This window comes from Dipodomys merriami, unplaced genomic scaffold, assembly GCF_024711535.1.
Source record: "Dipodomys merriami isolate MVZ:Mamm:240054 unplaced genomic scaffold, mDipMer1.0.p SCAF_42, whole genome shotgun sequence".
NCBI classification, from domain to species: Eukaryota; Metazoa; Chordata; class Mammalia; order Rodentia; family Heteromyidae; genus Dipodomys; species Dipodomys merriami.
The window spans coordinates 9,670,495-9,697,746 of record NW_027205826.1 but is presented as its reverse complement, the minus strand read 5'-3'; the positions used below and the strand labels follow the sequence as shown (position 1 = coordinate 9,697,746).

Below are 27,252 nucleotides of genomic sequence, written 5' to 3'. Positions count from 1 at the left end.
AAGCCTTGTGCTTACTGTCACACTGAAGATGAGAATAGGTGCTTAGCATTATAGTTGGTATGCTGTTTTCATCAGCTTAGAAAGCATGCATGGAAGCCAGGCACAGTGGCTTATGCCTGTAATCCTAGCAACTCAGAAGGCTGAGATCTGAGGATCATGGTTCCAAGTCAGCCTGGACAGACAAGTACCCATAAAACTTTCTCTCTCTCTCTCTCTTTTTTTGGCCAATCCAGGGCTTGAACTCAGAGCCTGGGCACTGTTCCTGATCTTCTTTTTGCTCAAGGTTAGTACTCTACCACTTGGGCCACAAAGCCACTTCCAGCTTTTTCTGTTTACGTGGTACTGAGGAATTAAACCCAGGGTTTCACACCTGCTAGGCATGCACTCTATCACCAAGCCACATTCTCAGCCCCCCATGAGACTCTTATCTCTAATTAACCATTCAAAAACCAGAGGTGGTGCTGTGGCACAAGTAGTAGAGCACTAGCCTTGAGCACAAGATGCTCAGGGACAACACCCAAGCCCTGAGTTCAAGCCCTACAACTGACAAAAAAAAAACAACCAAAAATCAAAAACAAAAAAAAACTTCAGCCCCCCCTCCCCCCACACACACACCAAGAAAGCGTGTATGGAGGGACAGCTGTGTAGCTTAAGTGGTATGGGGCTTACCTAACAAATGCAAGGTCCGGAGTTCAAACTCCAGTACCACCAAGAATAAAAAGAAATGGTATAATATCTGTAAGCATTCTTATAGGGTGGCCTCCCATTCCCTGATTATTTGGCTACTATCTTATATCCATATACTATATGGAGTATAGCAGACAGATGCTCAAGTATATGTAGACAGTAAAACATTGTATTAGGGAGAAATATCTAAAACAGGATACAACTGGATACTAGTTTTTACTAAGGACTGAAAAATACTTTCATTGGGGGGCTGGGGGGAGTACTGGGGTTGGGATTAGTGCTTGTTAGGCAATTGCTCAACTGCTTGAGCCATACTCCCAGGCTTTTCTGCGTCTGGTCGTGGGGCCTGAACTCTGGGCCTGGGCGCTGTCCCTCAGCTCTTCAGCTCAAGGCTAGCACTCTACCACTTGAGCCACAGTGCCACTTCCGGCTTTTTTCTTTTTGCTTATGTGGTGCTGAGGAATTGAACCCAGGGCCTCATGCATGTAAGGCAAGTGTTCTACCACTGAGCCACCTTCCCAGCCCCGCTTTTCTGTTTTCTTGACACAGGGTCTCACTATATAGCCTAATCTATCCTGGAATTTGCGATTCTTTTGCCTGCCTGTGCCTCCCAAGTGCTGCTGGAATTACAGGTGTGCATCACTACGCCAAATAAGAAAAAGCTTCTTGGGGCAAGGAAGGTGGCTCAGTGGTAGAGCGCTTGCCTTGCATGATCGAGGCCCTGGGTTCGATTCCTCAGCACCACATAATGAAAAAGAAAAAAAAGCCGGAAGTGGCGCTATGGCTCAAGTGGTAGAGCGCTAGCCTTGAGCTGAAGAGCTGAGGGACAGCGCCCAGGCCCAGAGTTCAAGCCCCACGACCGGACCCCCCCCCCAAAAAAAAAAAAAAAAAAAAAAAAAAAAGAAAAAGCTTCTTTAAGTGATATGTTCTATCATCTACTTATCTCCTTAAATAATGAGCTTATGATTCAACAAACCTGTATTTTTTCCTACTGTTAGTTTTGAGAACAAGCCATAGAAGCACTAAACAGAACCAGATCTACCCATGTTGGTAAGAACTCTGCTACTCATGTGATTGCTTTAGATTGCAGTTGTTTATTCTCGCACCCCCCTCCCCATCCCCTGGACAAATTTAAACTGTGCCATCTGCTCTGTAGTCGTATCCACCGAGCTCCCCTTCACCTGAGCTTTCGGCCATCCTCCATCCACATTACTTCCGCCAGCGCTGCAGCTCTTTGAACAAACAGAGACAAACCAAACGTAAGAATCCAAGGTGCCACATCTAAGGTTTCTTTTGTCTCTATGGACCACTCTGTTATATATTTTTTCCTTCTTTCTTCTATCCTTCCCTCCCTCCCTCCCTCCCTGCCTCTCTCTCATCCCCTCTTCTCTCTCTCCCTCTCTTTTCTGGGTGTGTGCTGGAACTGCAGCTTGAACTCAGGGCCTGTCACTCTTGTTTGGCTGTTTTACTCTACCACTTGAGTCATACCTCCACTTCCAGGTTTTTGCTGGCTACATGGAGCTAGAGTCTCGTGAACTTTTCTGCCTCAGCAGGCACAGAACTGTGATTTCATATCATAGGAGCAGCTTGGATCTTAAGCATGAGCCTATATTTTTCTTTTATAAATTTACAGAGCTTTTTAAGAAGGGGGGATAGGGAGAAGGAGAGTGATTGAGGAGGTGATCTGAGAGTACACTGTATGCAGATGTGGAAATATACTAGTGCATGCTAATTAAAAGGGACGTGAAAACTAGCACTTACACTAATGAAGGACACCACCAACCAAACCAGCTCTTCCAGACCACAAAAACTGAGGGCATCCCCCATTTTCTGGGAGAAGCGACTGCTTTAATGTACTGATACCATCCTTTACCGGCAGCCAGGTATCTCATGCAAGAACTGGCATCTATGCCATGCCACTCAGCACCTAGGTGTGCTGTGGCTCCATTCTTGCTCAAGACCTGCACTCCTGCTCACCAGGCAGAAGCAATCGACAAACATCCAATGAGACTCAATCATGACTAAAAAACTCTGTCCAGGGGCTAGGAGAGTGGCTCAGTGGTAGAGCGCTTGCCTTGCATGCCTGAGGCCCTGGGTTCGATTCCTCAGCACCACATAAGCAAAAAGAAAAAGCCGGAAGTGGCACTGTGGCTCAAGTGGTAGAGCGATAGCTTTGAGCTGAGGGACAGCGCTCAGGCCCTGAGTTCAGGCCCCACGACCGGATCCCCCCCCAAAACAAAACAAAACAAAAAAACTCTGTCCAGTTGTGGATTCCACAGGTTTTGAGTGAGACAGGTTTTTAGTATCATCCAAGCTGCCTTAGCTTTCACACTCTGAATTTTCATCTTTTGAAAGAGGCTGTTTTTTTCTTCTAAATTACAGAAGAACACTTATAGTCACCTATAAACTTTCTTTTAATAAAAAACAGGGGCTTAGCCGGACACCATCGGCTCACGCCCGTAATCCTAGCTATTCAGGAAGCTGAGATCTGAGGATCGTGGTTCAAAGCCAGCCTGGGCAGGAAAGACCGTGAGACTCCTATCTCCAATAAACCACTCGAAAACCGGAAGTGGTGCTATAGCTCAAGTGGTAGGGCGCTCACCTTGAGCTGAAATGCTGAGGGACAGTGCCCAAGCCCAGAGTTCAAGCCCCATGACCAACAAAAATAACAAAACCAGGGGCTTTTTTTTCTTCTAAATTACATAAAAGTACTGACAGTCACCTATAAACTTTTTAAAATAAGAAACTTTAAGAATTGATTTTTATAAGTTAAATGAACAAAAATTATATTGAATTAAAAGAATAATGAAATTTTTGCATTTTCCTTTTGGTTAAGACTTGGTGCAAGTTGAAGCTCCTAACTAGAAGGGAGCTGGGAGCCACACCTGTAATGCAGCTACCCGGAAAAGGCAGAGATCTGAGGATCAAAGTTCAAAGCCAGCTTGGATAAACAAATCCATGACACTTTAATTTCAGATTAACCAGCATAAAGCCCTAAGTGGACCTATGGTTGAAGTGGTAGAGTGCTAGCCTTGAGTGAAAAAGCCAAGCAAGAGAATAAGGGACCTGAATTCAAGCCCAGCAGCAACACATAGTTGTAGCTGCAGTATCTACATAGCAAGGCTCCATTTTTTTTTCTCAATTCTTCTCTGGTGGCACTGGGGTTTGAACTCATGGCTTTCTGCTGGTTTGCTTGGTCAATGCTCTACCACTGGAGGCAAGGCTCCATCTCACAAACAGTCAATTAAATAGTGTAGATTAATATGCTGTCTTAAGCACAGGGATGAGTCCATGAGGGAAACAGTTTATAGAAGACCACTAGAGCCCCAGTGCATGAGTAAATGTGCAGTTATGTAAATGTCAATCAATATACAGGTCTTAAGGAACAAAAACAGGCAGTAACTTCTCATTTACTCAGGCATGCCAGACACTGTGAGATTACTATGAAAAGCCCCTTAAAGCCTCCATAATGGGAGGACCTGTCATTTATATTACAAGGGTGGAAGAGCTTACTCAGATGCTTGAAACTCCAGCTACAACCCAGGAGGAAGTACCCTGTGAAAAGCATTGTGATGCCACCAACTCTGCTCTTCTTTATGGTGGTGTTACACATGATCCAGCCTGTTCAGAGAGAGACATGGCACAGGTTATGGTGTAGTAGAATGTGGTCTGTCATCTGGGATACCCAGTTATCCAGTAAGTCTGGACAAGGGGATTGAAATCCACACGATTTACACGTGTACACACTATACACACATATATAAACAGGTGAAATAAATCCCAGTGTTCTTATATCAGGGAGCCTGGTTTAACACTTCCAGTAGGGCAGAGACTAATGAGACTGGCTAAGTGGTGACAAGTTTCAAGGGCAGAGACTAATGCAATTGGCTAAGTGGCACTGTCCAGGCTTTGGGAGGAAGCGTGATCACTGTGGCGAGAGGCAGAGGGAGGTATAGGTAGGCAGGTACTCAGGGAGGTATGAACAAGCAAAAGCTGTTCAATGCATGGTAGCTGCTGCTCTATCAGCTTGGGTGCTTCAATTTATGTCTGACTCCAAAATGGAAACAGAGAGCAGGTGACAGCCATGGCTTTCCTCTACCTTTGCCTTGGCTCTACCAGCCTACAGCAAAAGAGCACTTCTCCCAAAGCCTGGAGCCAGTTTCTGAACTCAACCATCAATCACTCCAGCCTCACCTTTGTGCAGAGCGCCCAAGAGTCTCGTTACAGGGAAGTTGGAGGTTGTAAGCCCAGTCGGGGGTTCCAAACTCTTTACACCAGCCGAGCTTCTTTCCAACAAAAGAACTAGGGTTCCAAACAGAAGTCACTGTGATAGCTCATCTGAGTTCACCCCTTCCCCAACACGCAGAGCCACAGTTCTCAGGCATGAGCCTCAAGACAGTACACATTCTCAACAGTGGGGTACTAGTTTCTGATTTGGACTGTTGTTAACCTCGCCTTGAAGGTCAGATCTATTCCAGTCAAAAGGTTGTTCCAGGCTGGGTGCTGGTGGCTCGTGGCTATAACCCAAATTACTCAGGAGGCTGATATTTGAGGATCGCAGTTTGAAGCCAGCCCAGGCAGGAAAGTCTGAGACATATCTCCAATAAGCTACTTTAAAAAAAAAAAAAGCTGGAAGTGGAGCTGTGGCTCAAGTGGTAGAGTGCTAGCCCTGAGCAAAAAGCAGTTGGTGGATAGTGCCCAGGCCTTGAGTTCAAACCTCAGGACCTGCACACACACAAAAGCTGGAGGGCTGTGGCTATGGCATAGTGCTGGCATGTATAAGACCCTGGGTTTGATCCTCAGCACTACAAAAAACAAAACACTACAAACCTCCCTCCCACAAAGTATGACCCCATGAGAACTCTGTGGTGCAAGGATTTTCAGCAGTTTTGGGAACCATGTGATTCCCTGATCTTGTTCCCCTCCAGTCAGCTGAACAATAGGTTCAGGTCAGGTGTGATTGTGTAAGCAGCAGCTCAGGGAGGCACTGGCCTGGCACTCAAGGCCTAGAGTAGTTTCTCAGATCTTTGCTGCCTTGCCACCCAGGCCCACTAGGTCTCGCTGACGCCCCTACTGTCTACCCACTTCCATCAGAGCCTCTGCTGCCCTACCTCAACTTGTGTGTGGGATCTTATCTGCCAGGATTCACTCCCTTCACCCCAGTGATCTGATGGGGTCTGATGAAACTACTGAAAACCTCACCCAACCTCTACACCATCCCTCACGCCTATTCTAAGTCATAGATATATGACCTCACTCACCCCTTCTGCTGGCTGTCCGTTATGCACAGGCTTATTTGTCCAGGACCCCTGATCTGTGTTTGGTCTAAGACACCTTTTCAGAGTCCTTGGCTGGCAGTGGGTCTGGAACCAGGTTGTCACACACCTGTTGGTTTGTTTAGTAGTACTGTGGTCTGAACTCAAGGCTAGTGCTACTTAGGTGGGCTACACTGCTTGAGCCACATCTCTAGTTTTTGCTCCCGCTCCCATGATCTGAGCTAGGGTCTTGTGAACTTTTTTGCCTCAGCTGGCTTTGAACCATGATCTTTCTAGTGTCACCCTCTTAAGTGGCTAGGATTATAGGCTGAAGCCCAAGCCCTACGCATATTTGGCTCATTTCTAACCTAATTACACATAACCCTTCCTCACATATGGCCATCTGGGTTGAACTCCAATAACTGTCTTGTATTTTCTTATTTTTTTCAGGCAGAGTCTTGCTATACAGTTCAGGCTGGTCTGAATTCACTGTTGTCCTGTCTAAGTGCTATGATTACCGAGGTGTGTGCCACTACGTTTTGGCTTAGATGCCTTTGTTATAAGAGGGTAAGACAACAATATAACCACAATGCTTCTTTCTTTTTTGGATGGTAAGAGAGTTAGAACTTAGGGCCTTAGCCTTGCTAGGCAGGAGCTCTATCATTGAGTCATGTTTCCCCTACCCCTTTTAGAATGGTTATTTTCAAGTGTCTTCCATTTCTGCCCAGGATGGCCTGGGCTACAATCCTCCTACTAATGCCTCCTTTGTAGCTATATATACAACCACATCCAAACTTTTCTGTTGAGAAGGGGCCACCCCACCCCACCCCCCGCACCTCTCTACCCCCAGCTGCTAAGGCTGGCCTTTTCCTCTAAAATGAGGTTTACTATTTGGCACTATAACAGATAGTACAGAAAATAAAAACAGCTTTCTATTTGTTAGAGAAAATTAACCATAGCTAAGTGTGTGAACATGCAATTAACACACAGAAATATGGAGCTATCTTAATCCCCTGTTTCACCCTACCTGTGCTTTCTACCATCTGATTTAATGGGAAGCATTAAGCTAGGAGACTAAGTTCTACTTGCAATTCTACCACTTATTCTGTCTGTGCCTGTTACATTATTTCCATAATAAAGATGGAAGCTCTAGGGAAGCTGCAAAGCATCAGTGTTAGTATCCTGAAGCTTGTGTTCAGATTGGACAAGGAAGCAGATCTTGAGCCTACAACTTTGTACATAAAGGTCTAGGCCACTGGGTGCTGGCGGCTCATGCCTGTAATCCTAACTACTCAGGAGGCTGAGATCTGAGGATGGCCATTCAAAACTAGCCTGAGCAGTCCAATTAACCACAATAATAGCTGGACGCAGAGATGTGGCTCAAGTGGTAGAGCATTAGCCTTAAGCACAAAAGCTCAGAAATACCACTCAGGCCCAGAGTTCAAGCCCCACGACTGGCAAGGAAAAAAAATTACCAGCCAGGCCTAGTCTAATCTTCAACTTTTTTCTTCTTTTTTTTCTATCGGTTGTGGGGCCTGAATTCTGGGCCTGGGTGCTGCCCCTGAGCTCTTCAGCTTTACCACCTGAACGACAGCACCACTTCTGGCTTTTTCTGCTTATGTGGTGCTGAGGAATTGAACCTAGGGCCTCATATGCATGAGACCTTGCCTATGCAAGGCAAGTACTTTACCACCGAGCTACCTTCCTAGCCCCAGTCTTCAACTCTTGATGGAGGAAAAAGATACAGGATAAAGCATTATTACTGATTGATCTTTGGAGTGAGAACTAATATTCTCACAAGTGTACATTCAGTGCAATGGGCTGTATAGGCAAAGATAAGTTAAACGAATGAAAATCTTAGCATTGTGACCTTACCAAGAAGATACCATAAGTTACCTTGTGAAAGATGTCCCCCCAGGGGACTGGCAAGCTGGGGTCTCTGGGCCACTGAGTTCCAAAACCGAGGCTTCCTTGGCAACACCCCTAGTTCAACATATCCAGGATAAAGATCTGGAAACCACTCCAGCCCCATGGGGCTGGGAGGGGGCTTTCTGTCAACAGCAATATGACTGACGAGGGAGCTTTTAGAAATATACTGGGTAGACTGCTGGTGTAATGCTTGATGGTGACAGGCAGAGTAAGGCTCCAGGGCAGGGAGTACCTGCCCTTCTAGTAAGAGTTTGACATTGGGGACCTGATTATGACCACAGACTTGCACTTTCTCTCCTTGAAGACCTTTCATTGACAGAGAGGCAAGATTCTGATGGTTTGATGGTGATACACAAAGAAACTCATTGTATGTTGCCTCTCGCAGAGAGAACAGGTTTAAAAGTGAATCTCCATCTTGCTGTTTCTCCTTGGTGGCAGAGCTGCCAGTGAAGTTCTTACAGCCACCGCTCACAGAAGCCCGTTCCTGCAAATCTGTCACAAGCATGCTGTCCTCAGCATTTCCCTGGGCCCGACGTACCTCCACTCCACAGCCAAGTCCCACAACTTGGTTCTCAACTGAAATTGGATTTAATGGGTTGAGGTGAGGGCCTAAAACAAGTGATTCTGAGTTCTTTCCCTGAGCCTCAGGGTTTCCAATGTCAGCAGAGTGTGCTGGCACATAGCTTCTGTCTCTGGAATCACTCTTGTTCAACATTGATGCTCTCACTGTTTGTATTCCATCATTGAGATTCTTCAGAGAATGATGACAATCACTTGTATGTACAGTTAATGATTTTACTAGAAGCCCTTGTCTTTGGGGCTCAATTGTGTCTAACTTTACATGCATAGGATTGGCTTGTACATCATTTGGTGCAGCTAAGGAGTATTTTCTACCTTGATTCGACAAAGATGGTTCTGTTGAACTACTGGGTAATGATACTTCTGTTTCTAAAGAATTCGACTGGATTTCCTCTGATTTAGGCAAACCTTTGGCAAGTTCTTGTTTAGGAGAAGAGTTAATTGAAGGATAAGACTGAGCCTTAGTTTTTCTCCGGAAGGTAATCTTTGGTTTGGTGTATTTTAACACTCTGAAGGAAAGGTGACTTTGAGCCTTGATGTCTACACCCACCTTTGGAGTACTTGCTCTTTGCAAGTTAGTATCTTGTAGTGGAAAGGATGCTACTGTCCTTTCCAGTTTGTTGTTTATTGATTTGGTATTTCTTTTCTCATCCTCTATTTCTAGTTCTTTCCTCTTAGTTAAGTCTTTGGTCGGCCTTTCCACTTTTTTAACACATGGGACAGTAGCTGGCCTGGACTGATGAACTTTCTGATCAGCAGGTATGGTCAATTCGATCATTTTACAGTATGGCAAGTGAGATTTTAATCTTTTAAATGGCTTCTTACAGTAAGGACACACTTCCATTTTGGGCTGGATATCACTTATCTTCTTCCTGAAAAAGATGAAATGTTAGAAAATGAGGTCAGGAACTGATGGCTCATGTCAGTAAATCCTAGCTACTCAGGAGGCTGAGATCTGAGGGTCACAATTCAAAGCCAGCCTGGGTAAGTCTGAGAAACAATTACTTGCTTATCTCCAACTAATTACTAAAAAGCTAGATATGCAGCTGTAGCTCAAGTGTTAAAAGTGTCAGCATTAAGCAAAAAAGCTAAGGGACAGCACCCAGGCCTTGAGTTTAAGCCCTAGTACTGGCACAAAAACAACAAAAAAGGAGACACATAGCCTAAACAGTAACTACTGACATTTTATGTGTGAATCTTATCTCTTAAACTAATTTGGAACAACCTAGGTTAAAGGAAACTTTAAGCTTTCCTTTTTTTGGTAGATAGCAAAAAGAAGACATGTTTTAAAACAAACATTTCTGGTATGCTTGTATTTTATATTTCAAGTCTTCAAGAAATGAATCATATGAAAGACAACCCAGAGAATTTTCAACATCCCTAATGAGTGAGCAAGGCCAAAAGACTTAAATCTAATAAATTAATAGTCTGGGAAAAGTTGGTCAAAATAGTAGGCAGAGTAAAAGTGTTCGATATTCACACCAACAGGATATTATGTGATATAAAATTGTTTAAAAGACTTTAAATACATCACTCAAGGATGAAATGATGAATTAAAAAAAAAAAAGGGCAACTCTCTCTGTTCTTTTCTAGCTCTTTCTCAGCTCTTTCCTTCTCTTCTCTTTCCCAGCTCCCTTCTCTTTCCTAGCTCTCTCTTTCTAGCTCTTTTCTAGCTCTTCTCTTTTCTAGCTATTTTCTCTCTCTGCTCTCTCTGCTCTTTTTAGGCTCTTTTCTCTCCCTTTCCTCTCTCTTTCCCAGCTCTCTCTCTTTCCCAGGCCTTTCCCAGCCATGTGGAGTGCCAACCTTGCCTGATCCCAGCAGGTCTACTGAATAAACCTACCCCTTACCTGAAAAAAAAAAAAAAAAAAAAAAAGGGCAAGTTTCCAAAGTGAATAAGAAAAAGGAAAGATCCACTGGGTTCAAGAAGAGACTATCAGAACTTCCATTCTCTTGAGCAAAAAAAAAAAAAAAAAAAAATGAAGCTGACATTTTGCATTATTAGTAGCATGCATGTATGTGCATGCCCATATATAAACTGCACATATAATACGTAAGTAAAAAAAAAAAAAACACAACGGAAGGAGTGTCCAAACTTTCTTTCAGTAATCATTACTGGCAAATTTGTTAAATGTATATACCAAGTAAGGAAGCTTTAATTCATACTAAGGCCTGGTGCCAGTGGTACATGCCTGTAATCCTAGCTAATCAGGAGGCTGAAATCTGAGGATTGTGGTTCAAAGCCAGCCCACACAGAAAGTCCCTGTGAGACTCCAATTACCACTCAAAACCCAGAAGTGGCCCTGTGGCTCAAAGTGATAGAGTGCTAGTCTTGAGGAAAAGAGCTCAGGGACAGCACCCAGGCCCATTCAAGCCTTACAACTGACCCCCCAAACTCCAAAACCCACAAACAAATTCATATCACATGTCATTTGTACCTGTTCTCAATAGTTGGAAAATAATTCCAAAGCGCTGATGACAGTTATTATTATTAATATTTTTGTGCCAGTACTGGGGCTCGAAGTCAGGGCCTAAATGATCTTCTTGGCTATGTGCTCTCATTTGGTGTTTTTTACTCAAGGCTAGCACTCTCCCACTTGGATCACACATCCACTTCTGGCTTTTTGCTTGTTAGAAGTAAGTCTCTCAGACTTGCCAAGGCACAGATCTCAGTCTCCTGAATAGCTAGGATTACAGGCATGAGCCAAGGGCTCCTGGCTTATTATTTTAACATTTCTTTCTGTTTCTCTAAGATTCCAGAAGGCAAAGACATATCTATTTTGAGCATAAGTGGAATCTTAAAAAACTAACATTTGAGCCTGGCATATATTTGTTTAATGAATCCTTTCTCTAGACATAAACGTGCCAGTATTACACAGTTCTGTTCTTTAAATTGATCATAAAAGCAGATCTGGAAATAAAGTACCCGTTATCAAAGCCACTTCATCTTACATGAAGTTATACAAAAATAACTTTTCTGCCAACAAAATCAACAGTGCCAATTCTCCTTTTCTGAGATACACACTGATAATAGGGCTAAAGCTATAGACTATGTATTTGTGAAATAGCACACAAGTGTATCCGATCCATGGGCTTTCTGCTAGAAACTTTAGGACTGACTGAAATCCTATTGTTTCAGTCCTTCATCGTCCATTTCAGGTGCCTTTTTTTGGGGGGTGGGGGAGGGTCAGTTGTGGGGCTTGAACTCTGGGCCTGGGCACTGTTCCTCAGCTCTTCAGCTCAAGGATAGCACTCTACCACTTGAGCCACAGTGCCACTTCCGGTTTTCTGAGTGGTTTACTGGAGATAAGATTATCACAGCCTTTTCTGCTCGGGTTGGCTTTGAACCGTGATCCTCACATCTCAGCCTCCTGAGTAGCTAGGATTACAGGTGTGAGCCACCATCGCCCGGCTTTCAGGTGCCTTTGGAGACAGCATCTTAACCTGAGTGTTCTTCTTACCCGAGCTCTGTTAGGACGATGCTAATTCTGTTGCTGTTTCTCCTGGATCTTCATGATTCTGGACCGCCGTTCCCGAGAGTTCGACAGAAAGAAACTCTGAACTTCAGCCTATGTAATGAGATACAGCGAGGAATTGTGGCCCAGTACCGAACCCAATACAAACTGGATTATCTGCAGGCGCTGGTGGCTTCACGCCTGTAACCTTAGCTATTCAGGAGATTGGGATCTGAGGATCGAGGTTCGAAGCCAGCGCGAGTAAAAGTCCAGTTGGACTCTTATCTCCAATTAACCAGCAAAAAAAAAAAAAAAAAAAAAAAAAGCCGGAAGGGGAGGCGTGGCTCAAGCGGTAGAGTGCTAGCCCGGGGCGCCACAGCTCAGGGTCACTGCCCTGAGTTCCAGCCCCAGGGTGGGCACATTAAAAAACAAAAGCAACCCTCCTCCACCAGGCGGATCTCACCGCTTTGCCCTTGCTCCCAGGCCTGGGTTTACCTCCCTTTATCCCGGCCCGGGGGCCCGGAGGGCCGGGAACTGGGGGTCGGGTCGGGACCCCGCCCCCCACGATCCCCACGGGAGGCTCCAACCAGCCCCTCCCCGGACGACCCATCCCTCGGTCGCCTCGGGGTGTCTTCCCGGAAACAGCCCCTCCCCTCAGGACTCACTGTGGACCAGAATTCGCGACTCCGGCGACCCCCCAGGCCCACCGAGCGCCGGCGTCGAGCCCCCGAAGCCCACCGGCGCCGTCCCAACCCCCGGACTCGCGGCAGGTCGTCCGCATCAATGCCTGATGGCGCTCTCCTAGTTCCTTTAAACGGTTACCCCGCCAGGATGGACTCAAAATACTTGCATCACTTACTACACTATAAGCTAAATCATTTAAACTCCGGTGTGGGTTTTGTTCCAAGGTGTTTCGCTTTGGCGGCGGACAGGCGAACGTCTAGACCACCTCCGCAGAGGTCCTCTTTCTCAGAGGCTTCCAGTCGCGCCTTCCCTCCCTCTCCTCCCCCTCCCCCCTCAGAGCCCGCCTCTTTCCCGTGGGCGGGGCCAGAGCTCGGCGTCGTGGGGGCGTCGCGCCACTGCGCAGCCGCAAGGGGGCGGTACCACGGCGGTGCGACATGGGGGGGCGCGGAGGAGACGCCGGAAGTGGCAGTGGTACGAGTCCGACTGAGGGGTTCTCACTGCCGGCGTCCTCCACCCGCGCGGCGGCCAGAGCCAAGGCCCGAGGGGGTGGGCGTGGCGGACGCCGGAACACGACCCCCTCCGTCCGCTCTCCGCGCGGGGCGGCGCAGCGTCGCTCCCCTCCACCAGCTGCCATGAGCGAGCGCCTCCGCCCTAGGTGAGACGGAAGGGACCCCCGTCCTTTCCGGCCCGTCGCCGGAGGATCCGCGGGGTGGAGCCGAGGGGCCGCCCGCGCCCTGCGGGTCGAGCTCCGGGCGGCGCGGCCGGCCGAGGGAGGCGAGAGGGACGCGCGAGTGGCTGCAGCCCTGGTTGTCGGTGGGCAGCCCGGAGGGGTTGACATGTCGGGGTTCCAGGTCTCCCCTCATCAGTCTGGTTCGGAACGAGCTCCGTTGGGTCCTGGAAGGAGGACGGTGGTCCCGAAGCTTCCCGGTCCCGTATTTAGGCAGGTGGGAGGGGGATGGGAGGAATGTTCTCGAGGGAGGGAGCCCCTGCAGGCGCCTGGGAGGGCACGGGGGAACCTGCCTGCACCCCCCAAGGTCAGGTGGAAAAGGGGTTGGGCTTAGTTGAACCCGGCAGCCGGGACGGATTAGGGTAGCCCGGCGGGCTGACGGTGAACCCGGCAGGGCCCAGGCCCAAGATGGGTCGTGATTCCCTCGGCGCCGTAGCCTGAGCAGGCAGCATTCTAAACTGTGGGTGCAAAGCCGTTTGACTCGGAAGGCGAGGTAGGGTTGCAGTGGGAGTTCGGCTGATTACCCTCCCACCCAGCCAGGCCTCAAGGCTGCGGGTCTTCACCCAGGCAATAAGTAGTCCAGGCCCAAGCCGGACTTCTTTCTTTTTTCCTCCTCTCCCCTCTCTTGTTTTCTTTTCCTTTCCATAAGGAGTCGAGGAGGAGGAGGAAGTGGACGTGGTGTATCCCTGAGTGAAGCTTTAATTCTCAAATTGGGGGGAAAAAATTCACCATCACCATGGAGCTTGAAGTGGAAAACTGGATCACTAAGTTTTTTTCTGCCCATTTTTCTGAGGAGATGGATTTTGAAAGGTCACTTGGTTTGCCTGGGTCTCTGAATTTTCCTTTATTTCCTATTAGTCTCAGGCTGAAGTAAATTGGCTTATAGGATTCCCTCGGTAGATTATACTGGATCTTCTCTTGTTCCTTGTTTTCATTGGTGGTGAATGTAATTGGCAACTCTTTCTGCAAAGGCTCTTCTCTGTAACGTTTTTACTTCATGGGATTGAGGTTCTTTAAAGCATCCTGAGGTTATTTGTTTTTCTTGTAGTGAAAACCTAGGGGGTCCTACACCTCATTAGATAATTGATTTGGATCATGTAGACAGAAACATAAAACCTGTACTATAGAAAGGAAGAGTGGACTATTTGAAATTGCAAGATGCCTTCAAATTATAATCTGGTCGTGGTAGTAATGCCAAAACATATCTGTGAGTAGGGAGGAACATGAAACAGCAGTCTTGGCAATTATTAACAAGATTTTTGAAAAGTTTGAATTAGACCAAACTGAAATTATGGCTCAATGACATGCCATCAGAATCAAAACATTTAGATGTAGTAAACTGAATCCAGCTGTCTCCTCTGTGTGTGTGTGTGTGTGTGTGTGTGTGTGTGTGTGTGTGTGTGTGTGTGTGTGTGTGTGTGTGTGTGTGTGTGTGTGTGTGTGTGTGTGTTTCTTAATTTTCAAAATCAATTTGTATTTCTAATATTTTGTTGGGGTGTCTCCCAAATCTAAAAAAGGCAAGTTTTTCCCACCAAAAAAAAGATTCCTTTTAACCAGTACCATACACAAACAATGTGTTTCTACTGATAGCAGATTCTTTTTATCTCATACATACATAAATAATCCCAATACATTTTATTAGAGTCACTTTGGGCAGTCTTTTCCTTGCCTGCTTCTCTCTTGTATTTCGTGGAGTGTGATGGACCAGTTTTGCCAGCTCCAGCTGTTCACATCTCTGGATCTGTTTCCTCAATCTTAAGATGAAAGGTTGATCTAAGACAGTTTTTGAAACTATTCCACAGTAGACCACAATGGTTGTGGAGAGGTGGGTGTATGGTCTGTACTTTACAACAGATTGCTAACTTTAGGATATGCTGAAGTTTTCTCTCCCTACTAAGAAGGAAGAGTTCTTTTCGTTTTTTAAAAAGTGAAAACCAATTTCCATTCTCTTAAGATTACTTCTTCAAGCTTTAGAAATTGAAAGGTTAGGGGTTGGGAAGGTGGCTCAGTGGCTTGCCTTGCATGCCTGAGGCGCTGGGTTCAATTCCTCAGCACCACATAAGCAAAAAAAAAAAAAAGAAAAAAGCCGGAAGTGGCACTGTGGCTCAAGTGGTAGAGCACTAGCCTTGAGCTGAAGAGCTGAGGGACAGCGCCCAGGCCCAGAATACAGGCCCCATGACTGGACCCCCCCCCCAAAAAAAAAAAAAAAAGAAATCGAAAGGTTAAAAATGAAATAAGTAATGGAGCAAGCCACCTTTCAGAGTAACATGTCAGAGTCATCTGAACTTAGGTGGGAAGGGGAGAATGTAATCAATTGTGGGGTGCCTACCAAAATTATAACCTGCTCTGAGGCATTTGTGTCAAAAGCTATAATCTGACTGACTATACAGATAGAGATAAGCATGCAGCTGTGATCTTGTCAGTTATTAACATTGTTGAAAGCAGAGAATTTGAAGGAGGGAAACTGCTAACAGCTAAGGAGATAAGAACAGGTAGGGTTCATTCTGAATCCACTACCACCCAAGAAGACCAGCCATAAGCTAGAAATCCTGTAAAAATGCAGCAGTTCAGTTGATATCCTCAGTACCAGCCTGTCTTTGTTCTTAGACTTTTTCTGCCGTGTAGCTCCCTTTCCCTCCTTGTCACTGGAAAAGTACATCCTCCGTTGCAAATGAGGAAATGGTAAATTTTGGTCAGGCTCCTAAGTTTGGTTAGTGACTCAGCAGCCCAAAATATGATCAGCTGTTAGCCTACCGATAAAATAAGAGTTCAGGGACCAGCCTGCTGCCACTGGATGAGATTTCTCTTTGGGTGTCAGATGGCTCGAGCAAAAAGGCTTTGCTACTGCAGCACATTACATTCCCATGTAAATTCTCTGATTAGGCTGGGATGGAAGTGGAGCCTTCTTGATTCAGCTTTATAGTAGGATATCCATCGAATGATTATTAACCTGGTACTCATCTGACTTTAAGCTTCAAGTGCTTCAGAAATTAAGTGCAGTATTTTGTGTCTCATCTTCTGGGAGAAAGATGTGGAACAGAGATCATGGAATGAGGTAAATGGTTCAGAATCATGCTCAAAAACTGGAGTCATGGAAGTGGAACTGTGGCTCAAATGGTAGAGCACTGTCCTTGAGCAAAAAAGCTCAGGCTCAGTGCCCAGGCCCAGGCCAAAAAAAAAAAAAAAAAAGCAAAAACAAAAAACTACCCTGGGATCATACTTATGCATAAAGCTAGATTTTTTTGCGGGGGGAGGGGGCCCGGTCATGGGACTTGAACTTGAGCTCTTCAGCTCAAGGCTAGCACTCTACCACTTGAGCCACAGCACCACTTCTGGTTTTCTGAGTGGTTTATTGGAGATAAGATTCTCCTGGCCTTTCCTGCTCCTGCTGGCTTTGAATTTCGATTCTCAGGCTGAGGCCTCTTGAGTAGTTGGGATTACAGGCATGAGCCACCCGTGCCTGACTGAAGTTAGATATTGAGAGTGTTATAGACTATAGTGAACTGAACTGAATGAAAATCTAGTTTTCCAATATCCACACTTCAACTCAAACCCTTAGGATTCAGGACTTGTTACAGTAAGCTAGTAGTATAGATGCTATATGCTATAAGCTTAAATACTTTACAAAAAATACTTTACAAAAGCATTAGTTGATTGTGTCTCACTAGTCTTTTGTCTCAGTTGCAGAAATGTGAGCCTCTAAGCATTTGATAATAGATGCTGTTCTACATAGTTTTCACGGTCCTGCCCAGTAAGCAAGTGCATGAAAGGCCTGTCCTCTAGCTAAGCTGCATCATATAGCTTCATGTGCCATTTTGTACTGGGAATGAGACTAGACTTTAAACTAGATTTTACATTTTATTCAAACTTAAGAAATAACTATGGCTAGTGGACACTGTGTTGGGCAGTGTAATTGTAGACATTTTGCCTTAAAATGATTCTCCTTTTCGCTGCTTTTTCTTTTTTTTTTTTTGGTCATGGGACTTGAACTCTGGGCCTGGGCGCTGTCCCTCAGTTCTTCAGCTCAAGGCGAGTGCTCTACCACTTGAGCTACAGCACCACTTCCGGTTTTCTAGTGGTTTATTGGAGATAGGAGTCTCACAGTCTTTCCTGCCCGGGTTGGCTTTGAACCTCGATCCTCAGATCTCAGCCTCCTGAGTAGCTAGGATTACAGGCATGAGCCACGGGCACCCAGCTTCACTGCTTTTTTTTTTTGCTACTCACCAGCACCCAGCTTCACTGCTTGCTTTTTCTTTTTTTTGTTTTGTTACTGGTATTGGAGCATGAATTCAGGAACTCAAACTCGGTTTGGCTTGCTTGTTCACAGCTGGCACGCTACCAGTTGAGCCACACCTGCAATCCAGTGTTTTCCTGGTTAATTTGGAGATGAAGTTTTGTGGATTTTTCTTCCCAGGCTGACTTCCAACTGAACTTTCACGTCTCAGCCTTTTGAGTAGCTAGGATTACAGGCATAAGCCATTGGTACCTTGCCTTATTTCTCTCTCTCTCTCTCTCTCTCTCTCTCTCTCTCTTTCTCTCTCTCTCTCTTTCTTTCTCTCTCTCTCTCTCTTTCTCTCTCTCTCTCTCTTTCTCTCTCTCTCTCTCTCCCTCCCTCCCTTCCTCCCCCCCTCCCCTTTTCCTTTTCCCCCCCTCTCCCCCTCTCCCTCTGTGTGTGTGTGTGTGTGATTTAAAAAAATATTTCCCCCCTTAGGATTTATTTCTTTAATCTTAAGGTTGTTATGTAAAGGAGTTGTCATTTAACAGAGCAGTTTTTTTTTTAATTGTATTTTATTTTATTTGAGAACATACTGTACAGAGGGGCTACAATTACATGGGCAGGAACAGAGCAGTTTATTAAGACAGTGTACCTTGATCAGTGTCATCCCTTTCAACACTCTCACCCATCTCTCTGCTACCTACTCTTTTCCTCACTCTTCTTAATTTTGTAGGATATACATTGGATTCTTGATTTCATTCTATCTTTTTTGGTCCACCCCTTTGCCCTGTTTCTGCTTTTTTTTTTGGGGGGGGGGGTCTGGTTGTGGGGCCTGAACTCTGGGCCTGGGCGCTGTCCCTCAGCTCTTCAGCTCAAGGCTAGCACTCTACCACTTGAGCTACAGTGCCACTTCTGGCTTTTTCTTTTTGCTTATGGGGTGCTGAGGAATCGAATCCAGGGCCTCAGGCATGCAAGGCAAGCACTCTACCACTGAGCCACCTTCCCAGCCCCTGTTTCTGCTTTTTATTTTCAATTTATTTTTTTGGGTCCGGTTTTTGGGCCTGAACTCTGGGCCTGGGCGCTGTCCCTCAGCTCTTCAGCTCAAGGCTAGCACTCTACCACTTGAGCCACAGCGCCACTGCTGGCTTTTTTCTTTTTGCTTATGTGGTGCTGAGGAATTGAACCCAGGGCCTCATGCATGCAAGGCAAGCACTCTACCACTGAGCCACCTTCCCAGCCCCCTGTTTCTGCTTTTTTTTTTTTTTTTTTTGTCTTTTCTTTTTTGGTACTGGGGATCGAACCCAGGACGTTGCACTTGCTAGGCAAGCGCTTTGCCACTGAGCTACATCCCAGCCCCCTGTTTCTGCTTTTTAGTGGATTTGGAAATCCTGAGCCCAGGCACAAGTAGCTCATGCCTATAATCCTAGCTACTCAGGAGGCTGAGATCTGAGGATCACAGTTTGAAGCTAGACCTGGCAAGAAAGTCTGTGAGACTCTTTTATCTCCAGTGAACTACTCAGAAAAAGCCAGAAGTGGTGGTGTGGCTCAAATGGTAGAGTAATAGTCTTGAGAAAAAAATCTCAGGGACAGCACGTAGGCCCTAAGTTCAAGCCCCAGGATCAGCACACACCCACAAAAGAATTCCTTCTGACTGCAGTTGATAATGCAAGTTTCTTTAAAACTAGACTTTTTCAGCACTTTGTGCTGCAGTCTCAAAGTCAGAATCTAGTGACATGAATGAAGTGACTGTTATATCATAATACTAGTAGTCTGGCAGACAGTCAGGTTAGTACAGCTAGAGTTGCTTCTCCAGTGATCACCCAGGATAGTAACTGAATCCTCTGGAGAGCAGAGATTCAATTTCGTGTGGTGCCTCTTGGGGGAAATCAGGGGCGAGGAAAATCAGCCTAGAAGCAACCACAAACCCATGATATTCCTGTGTGACACCCTTTTTGTACAGATACACGGGACGAACAGGCAAAGACAGGTCTTCTCTCAAAGCTTGTCATATGGAAGAGAGTAGGTAATTTGAATTTTACATTCTGGGAACTTTTTTTTTTGTTGTTGTCATGGGGCTTGAACTCAGGGCCTGGGCACTGTGCCTGGGCTCTTTGGCTCAAGGCTAGATCTCTACCACTTGAGCCACAGCACCACTTCCAGTTTTCTGGTGGTTAATTGGAGGTAAGAGTCTCCCAAACTTTCCTGCCTGACTCTGCTCCGGAAACTTTTACAGAAGAAAACTTTAGTTGTGTTTGATAGCTTAGTCCTTAACCTTTTCCTCTTCTTAATTAGTAGCAGGCAATTAAAGTTGTCAAGATTCTTTTCACACACTAGCCTTGCTAATCTAACCTTGATCTTGGCTCCACTTTTCACATATTCTTGCTTAGTTCCCAATGATGGTATACTTAAACTTTCACTCTATTGAGATGTCATGTGGTATATTTTTTCAGATGAGAGGGCAGATTTATTTGTTGTCTTGGTTTACAATTGAAATAAAAAAGATCAACTACTGGATTTTTTTCCCCTTGTGTTTTAATTTCAGGAAAAGAAGAAGAAATGGCAATGAAGAAGATAACCATCTTCCCCCACAGACCAAAAGGAGCACGAGAAATGCTGTCTTTCAGGATTCCTGGGACACTGAGGTAAGGAATGGGTCACATACACACTTGTTTTCACTGCTTAAGCACAGTGTATAATCCAAATAAGTATGATTTTACCTGACTGCAGTAGTACCAATCCTATTTCTATTTTGAGTCCTGTTGTGGAACTTGGTACTCTCTTCCTAGCAAAGCCCATCCACACATGAATGCACACACTCACTCTTACACAAAGTTTCATGGATCTTTGAAAGCCCATCTTTGAACTCCCTATTTTATATATATATATATATATATATATATATCAACAACCAACTTGTTTTCTTAAAGGTTAACATAGTTTATTACTTCAATAGAAATTTTAAGCATGTAGAATGTATGATATATATATATATATGTATATACACACATATATATGAGGTATATGAGGTATGTATATGAAAGATCCTGTTTTAAAGTGTGTTTTCTTTTCACTGTGTTCTAGAAAGAGCATACCCCCTGGAGGAGGGGAGAGCAGCTGGGTGGCAGGGAAGACTCAGGAGTTCTCTATAAGTTCTAGGTTCCTGAGAGTGCTTGTCTGGACATAGGAACATTTCTTTGTGTGGTGGGAAGGCTTCTCTGATAGGAAAAGGAAGCCAGTGTTAGGTAATGCTTCTGTAGTTTTGCTTCTGTAATGCAACTGGACATTGGTTCTTGTCACGCCAGTGAAGAAATGCCATGGTGACAGAGCCTTACACTTAGAGCAGAATTCTTTTTTTTTGGGTCCAGTCATGGGGCCTGAACTCTGGGCCTGGGCGCTGTCCCTCAGCTCTTCAGCTCAAGGCTAGCGCTCTACCACTTGAGCCACAGTGCTACTTCCGGCTTTTTTTCTTTTTGCTTATGTGGTGCTCAGGAATTGAACCCAGGGCCTCAGGCATGCAAAGCAAGCGCTCTACCACTGAGCCACCTTTCCAGCCCCTTCTTTATTTATTGTGGGGCTTGAACTCTTGGCCTGGGTGCTATCCCTCAGCTCTTCAGCTTAAGGCTAGCACTCTACCACTTGAGCCACAGTGCCACTTCTGGTTTTCTGAGTGGTTTATTGGAGATAAGATTCTCACGGCTGGGGCTGGGAAGGTGGCTCAGTGGTAGGGTGCTTGCCTTGCATGCATGAGGCCCTGGGTTTGATTCCTCAGGACCATATAAGCAGAAAAAGCTGGAAGTGGCACTGTGGCTCAAGTGATAAGAGTGCTAGCTTTGAGCTGAAGAGCTGAGGGATGGCGCCCAGGCCCAGAGTTCAGGCTCCATGACCAGAAAAAAAAAAAAAAAAAAAAAGATTCTCACGGCCTTTCCTGCCCAGGCTGGCTTTGAACTATGATCCTCAGATCTCAGCTTCCTGAGTAGCTAGGATTACAGGCTTGAGCCACCAGCACCTGGCTTCTAGAGTAGTATTCTTACACACCAAAACACTGTTTACTTTCATAGTTCCCAGTAACAGAATTTCACTTAGGTGAGTCCCCAAGGGAATCATCAGTAACTGTTACGTGGGTAACCCAACTGTTGGGCATTCCAGATTTGATCCTTCTGTGGGAGACTTGGGTCTTTGTAGCCTTTTTCCCTCCTCCCCACCTTGTTTTTTTTACCAGTCCTGGGGCTTGAACTTAGGCTCTAAGCACTGTCTCTCAGCTTCTTTTGGCTCAAGGCTGGTATTCCACCCCTTGAGCCTATAGTGCCTTTCTGCTTTTTCTGTTTATGTGATACTGAGGAATCAAACTTTATGCATGCTAGGCAAGCACTCTACCACTAAGCCACATTTCCCAGTCCCTTTTTTTTTTTTTTTGGTTGGTAATGGGGCTTGAACTCTGAGCCTAAGCGCTGCCCCTCAGCTCTTCAGCTCAAGGCTAGCGCTCTACCACTTGAGCTATAGTGCCACTTCCGGTTTTCTGGTGGTTTATTGAAGATAAGAGTTTCATGGACTTTCCTGCCCGGGTTGGCTTTGAATCACGATCCTCAGATCTCAGCCTCCTGAGTAGTTAGGATTACAGGCGTGAGCCACTGGTACCCGACTTCCTTTTTCTTTTTTTTTAAAGGATAATTAACAGAAAAGTAATTGAGCTTCTGTTTAATGCAATAATTGGAGAGACTCAGGGATGAAAGAAACCAGATTAGAGGCTGCTGGGAGCACCTTGTAAGGCTTTCGTTAAAGGTATACATAATACTCTCATGGTTTCAGCCTCAGTGTCCCTGCTGTACAATAGTCACACTCATTTGGAGAAGCTTGTTCTCTTTACCACCCTCTCCTATCCAGCTATAGTTCTGTTGCCTGAGGACAGGAATAGGAATTTAGGAATTTTCATCTTTTTTTTTTTTTCTTATTTTAAGAGAGACACCGTGTGTGTGTGTGTGTGTGTGTGTGTGTGTGTGTGTGTGTGTGTGTGTGTGTGTGTGTGTGTGTGTGTGTGTGTGTGTGTGTGTGTGTGTCTAGAAAGAAGTGTGTGTGTGTGTGTGTGTGTGTGTGTGTGTGTGTGTGTGTGTGTGTGTGTGTGTGTGTGTGTGTGTGTGTGTGTGTGTGTGTGTGTGTGTGTGTGTGTGTGTGTGTGTGTGTGTTGCTAGAAAGAAGTTACCACTCAGCTTCCACAGTCCTGTACTAGTATCACAGAAGAGAGCAAGCAGTCTTGTTCCTTAGCCCTGGGTCCTGTGTCTTGTTTTTACTTCTCCAAAGAACTTCAGGCATGGCACCACCCCGTGATCGTTGCTCTGAAGTCAGACTTGTAAGGTCATTACAGTAGCTGTGGGCTTTCTGTTTTTGTTTTTGTACTGGGGCTTGAACTCAGGATCCTTATGCTTTTGCTTGGCTTTTTTGCTATGTCTGGCCACATCTCCAGTTCCAGCTATCTGCTGGTTAACTGAGGCAAGAGACTCAAACTTGCCTATCTGGGCTGGCTCCAAACCTAGAAAATCAAATCTCAGCCTCCTGAGTAGCTAGGCTTACAGGCGTGAGCCACCACTGCCTGGTGGATGGTAGTTTTCATCTATACCCATTGATAATACATAACTTAACCTTTGCTTGACTGATTGGTCCCAGCATGCCTTGTATTCCCTGCTTCCCTCTCCTCTCCCCACATAGCTTCAGTAACATCAAGTGGACTGTAGAACTGGAAATGCAAAAGGCTGGAGGAAATTTTGTTTTGTCCAAGACCAGGACTCAAACTTAATACCTCATATTTTCACTGTTGACCAGTGCTGTACCAACTGAGCCATGCATGCCTCCAATCCCAGGAAGGGAAAGCTTTTGAAGTATGAAGTTAAGCTCTGAATAATTGTGTTTTTTCTACTGGAATAGACTCGAGTTTGTAGCACAAAACCAGGTTTGCATTTGGGTCTTTTTAAAAAATTATATAGAAAAGGGAAGATGATCATTCATTTTGTTAACTTTGATAATAGAATATGAATCTTTTTTTTTTTTTTTTTGGCAATACTGGGGTTTGAACACGGAGCCTTGCACTTCCTAGGCAGGTAGCCTACCATTTGAGCCACACCTTCCTCAGCCTTTTGCATTGTATTAGTAAAAGTATTATATTTTTACTCTTTTTTAAAAAATTTATATTTTGGTGTGGGCTTTGAACTCTGGGCCTGGGTACTGTCCCTGAGCTCTTCAGCTCAAGGTGAGCACTCTACTACTTGACACAGTGGTGCCACTTTCAGTCTTATGTTGGTTAATTGGAGATAAAAGTCTCTGGACTTTCCTGCCCAGGGTGGCTTTGAACTGAAATCCTCAGATCTCACTCTCCTGAGTAGCTAGGTTTATAGCTATGAGCTACAGTGCCTCTGGCAATATATTTTTACTTTTTTAGCCAACAGATTTCCTTGGGACTAAGTCAGATAAGAGAAAACATTCTCTACCTTTTTTTTTTTGGGTCCGGTCGTGGGGCCTGAACTCTGGGCCTGGGCTCTGTCCCTCAGCTCTTCAGTTCAAGGCTAGCACTCTACTACTTGAGCCATAGCGCCACTTCCGGTTTTTTCTTTTTGCTTGTGTGGTGCTGAGGAGTCGAACCACTGAGCCACCTTCCCAGCCCTGTCCCTGAGATTCTTATATTCATTTAACCACCAAAAAAGCTGGAAGTGAAAGTGTTGTTGTTCAAGTGGTAGAGCATTAGCCTCAGACAAAAAAGGTCAGGGTCCGTGACTAGGCCTTGAGTTCAAGCCCCAGGATAGTCACCAAAAAAAAAAAAAAGAGGGCTGGGAAGTTGGCTCAGTGGTAGAGCACTTGCCTTGCATGCCTGAGGCCCTGGGTTCAATTCCTGAGCACCACATAAGCAAAAAGAAAAAAAACCAGAAGTGGCACTGTGGCTCAAGTGGTAGAATGCTAGCCTTGAGCTGAAGAGCTGAGGGACAGCACCCAGGCCCAGAGTTCAGGCCCCATGACCGGACCAAAAATTAAAAAAAAGAGAGAGAAAAAGAAAAAAGACTGATTACTTATTGAAAGTTACTTTTTTTCCCTAAATGTAATAATCTTGGTATCTCTTTCTGGGAAGTTAGATGTGAGGTGTCTGATTTGTATTACCACAAGTAGCTCTGTAAACTGAAGGTAATATATACCTCTTTTTCCCATATACTGAGAAGCCATAGAATAAGAACTATCCTGCAGATGAGTTACATAGAGAGATACTTCATGTATTTTCTTTCTCTTTGTTGTTTTTTTTTTTTTTTTGGGTCGTGGGGCTTGAACTTTGGGCTTGGGCACTGTCCTTGTGCTCTTCAGCTCAAGGTGAGTGTCTACTGCTTGAGCCACAGGGCCAATTGCAGTTTTCTAGTGATTTATTGGAGATAAGAGTCTCATGGACTTTCCTGCCCGGGCTGGCTTTGAACTGCGATCCTCAGATCTCAGCCTCCTGAGTAGCTATGCCTGGCTTTCTCTTACTTTAGTAGGAAAAGGAATCTCCGCTTCTTAGGTGGAAAAACTAGGAAATGGAAAAATAAAGGCACTTGCCAGCCAAAACCATTGCCAGGAGGAGGCAATGAAAAGCTGGGCCCTAAGGCCTGTGTGTTGAGCTGCTAGCTGAGGCATGAGCTGTCTCTAATGCTCAGACTACTAAACATTTACTGGAGCAGCTAGCTTGGGAATCACTGGAACAGAGCAGAACTTTGCTCCATTTATCTTTTAGCTGGAAGATACTTTTCCAACTACATGCTATGATATGTTATCTGGAACACAATTGTAGATTTCTAATATGAAAAGGCCGGAAAGAAATGAGGACTAGTGCTTAAAAACTTTGTATCTTTTGTGTGAGTGTATATGTGTGTATGCATGCATGCATGCAAACATGCACATGTGCGTGTGCCAATCCTAGGGCTTAGGTGGTTTCCCTGAGCTTTTTCTGCTCAAGGCTAGCACTTTACCACTTGAGCCACAGCTCTACTTCTGGCTTTATTGCTGGTTAATTAGAGTTCAAAGTCTCACAGATTTTCCTGCCTGACTGGCTTTGAATCTTGATCCTCAGATCTCAGCTTCTTCAGTAGTTAGGATACAGACATGAGACCTGGGTACTGGTTTGTAAATCTGGCTTCTAGTTCTTATATATGCCTTTCAGGAAGTGCTTCTGTGTTAGTAAGTTAGGTCGATCTTTTTTTCTGGTACTGAGGTTTAAACTCGGGGCCCAGGGTTATCACTGAGCTTTTCTACTCAAGGCTAGCATTCGGCCACTTGATCTACAGCTCCACATCTGGCTTTTTAGTTAATTGGAGGTAGGAGTCTCACAGGCTTTTCTTCCCCAGACTGGCTTAGAATTGTGATCCTTGGATTTCAGCCTCCTGAGTATCTAGGATTACAGGCATGAGCCACTGGCACCCAGCTAAATGAATCTTTAGGCCCACTCTTACCTTACCCCTTTTATTTTACCTTTTTTTTTTTTTTTTTTTTTTCAGTTGGTCGTGGGGCTTGGACTCTGGGCTTGGGAACTGTCCTTGCGCTCTTCAGCTTAAGGCGAGTGCTCTACTGCTTAAGCCACAGCGCCACTTCTGGTCTTCTAGTGCTTTTTTGGAGACAAGAGTCTCACGGACTTTTCCTGCCCGGGATGGCTTTGAACCGCGATCCTCAGATCTCAGCCTCCTGAGTAGCTAGGATTACAGACATGAGCCACTGGTGCCTGGCTTTATTTAACAGCTTTCTAGAACCATTTTGATTTTTTAGATCACTATGAAGTAACTGAAAGCTGACAGTTATGGCAGAGTCCTCGTCCATGCATGCATATTAGTTATTTTTCGTTTGTGGAAAATCAAGTAAAATGAAGCAGAGGTAGTAGATTATTTTAGTTAGGAAGAATTTGAAAACATGGTGTGTGATTTAGCTTTACCTTAAAGGGAAAATGGAAGGCTGGGAAGGTGGCTCAGTGGTAGAATGCTTGCCTTGCATGCATGAGGCCCTGGGTTCGATTCCTCAGCACCACATAAGCAGAAAAAAAAAGCGGGGAGTGGCGCTGTGGCTCAAGTGGTAGAGTGCTAACCTTGAGCTGAAGAGCTGAGGACAGCGCCCAGGCCCTGAGTTCAGGCCCCACGACCAGACCCCCCCCCCAAAAAAAAAAAAAAAAAAAAAAAAAAACAAAAAGGGAAAATGGGAGTTGGGTACCAGTGGCTCATGCCTATAATCCTAGCTATATGGGAGGCTGGGATCTGAGGATCACACAGTTGAAAGCCAGCCTGGTCAAGGAAAGTCTGTGAGACTCTTACCTCCAATTAAACACTAGAAAACTGGGAGTGGCACTGTGGCTCAAGTGGTAGAGTGCTCGACTTGAGCTGAATAGCTCAGGGACAGTGCCCAGGCCCAGGTTTCAAGCCCCATAACCAACAAAAAAAAAAAAAAAGGGAAATGGAGGGACAGAAATAGGTGTTACTTATTCATTGGGACAGAAAAATGATCACCCCTCCTTTTCCTTATTTAACTAACACATTGAATTAATTTAGTCTTTTTTTCTTTTAAATTTTCTTTTTGGGTCCGGTCGTGGGGCCTGAACTCTGGGCTGGGCTCTGTCTCTCAGCTCTTCAGCTCAAGGCTAGCCACTTGAGCCACAGCGCTACTTCTGGCTTTTTTGTTTTTGCTTATGTGGTGCTGAGGAATGGAACCTAGGGCCTCATGCATGCAAGGCAAGCGCTC

At 45.3% G+C, this 27,252-nt stretch overlaps 2 protein-coding genes across 9 annotated transcripts in view; one reads left to right on the top strand and one right to left on the bottom strand.

The window, feature by feature from the left end:
* Positions 1-1,761: 1,761 nt before the first annotated feature.
* Positions 1,762-12,868, bottom strand: Mtnap1 (mitochondrial nucleoid associated protein 1). Of its 3 annotated transcripts, none has more exons than XM_069993181.1 (6): positions 12,762-12,868; positions 11,909-12,016; positions 7,839-9,322; positions 4,882-4,989; positions 4,201-4,308; positions 1,762-1,919 (listed from the first exon to the last, which is right to left on the bottom strand). In XM_069993181.1, exons 3-6 carry the CDS (start codon positions 9,292-9,294, stop codon positions 1,897-1,899), a joined length of 1,695 nt encoding a protein of 564 aa, XP_069849282.1. In that variant the 5' UTR covers positions 9,295-9,322; positions 11,909-12,016; positions 12,762-12,868; the 3' UTR covers positions 1,762-1,896. The 3 variants fall into 3 exon arrangements, with proteins under 3 accessions (XP_069849282.1, XP_069849281.1, XP_069849283.1); XM_069993180.1 differs by lacking the exon at positions 12,762-12,868 and adding an exon at positions 12,568-12,672; XM_069993182.1 differs by lacking the exons at positions 4,882-4,989; positions 11,909-12,016; positions 12,762-12,868 and having other exon boundaries at positions 7,839-9,320.
* A 140-nt stretch (positions 12,869-13,008) lies between these two features.
* The window catches only part of Vcf1 (VCP nuclear cofactor family member 1), a 27,946-nt gene continuing 13,702 nt past the window's right edge, over positions 13,009-27,252 (top strand). For 2 of the 6 annotated variants that reach the window (XM_069993190.1, XM_069993189.1), the window contains exons 1-2: positions 13,009-13,241; positions 20,072-20,171. In XM_069993190.1, the coding sequence (XP_069849291.1) occupies positions 13,021-13,241; positions 20,072-20,171 (321 nt within the window). In that variant the 5' untranslated portion in view covers positions 13,009-13,020. Of the gene's footprint in view, positions 13,242-13,405; positions 13,527-13,838; positions 14,124-15,521; positions 16,369-19,333; positions 19,553-20,071; positions 20,172-27,252 lie in introns of those variants that run through there. The other 4 variants (XM_069993191.1, XM_069993192.1, XM_069993194.1 and 1 more) reach the window with 4 other exon arrangements.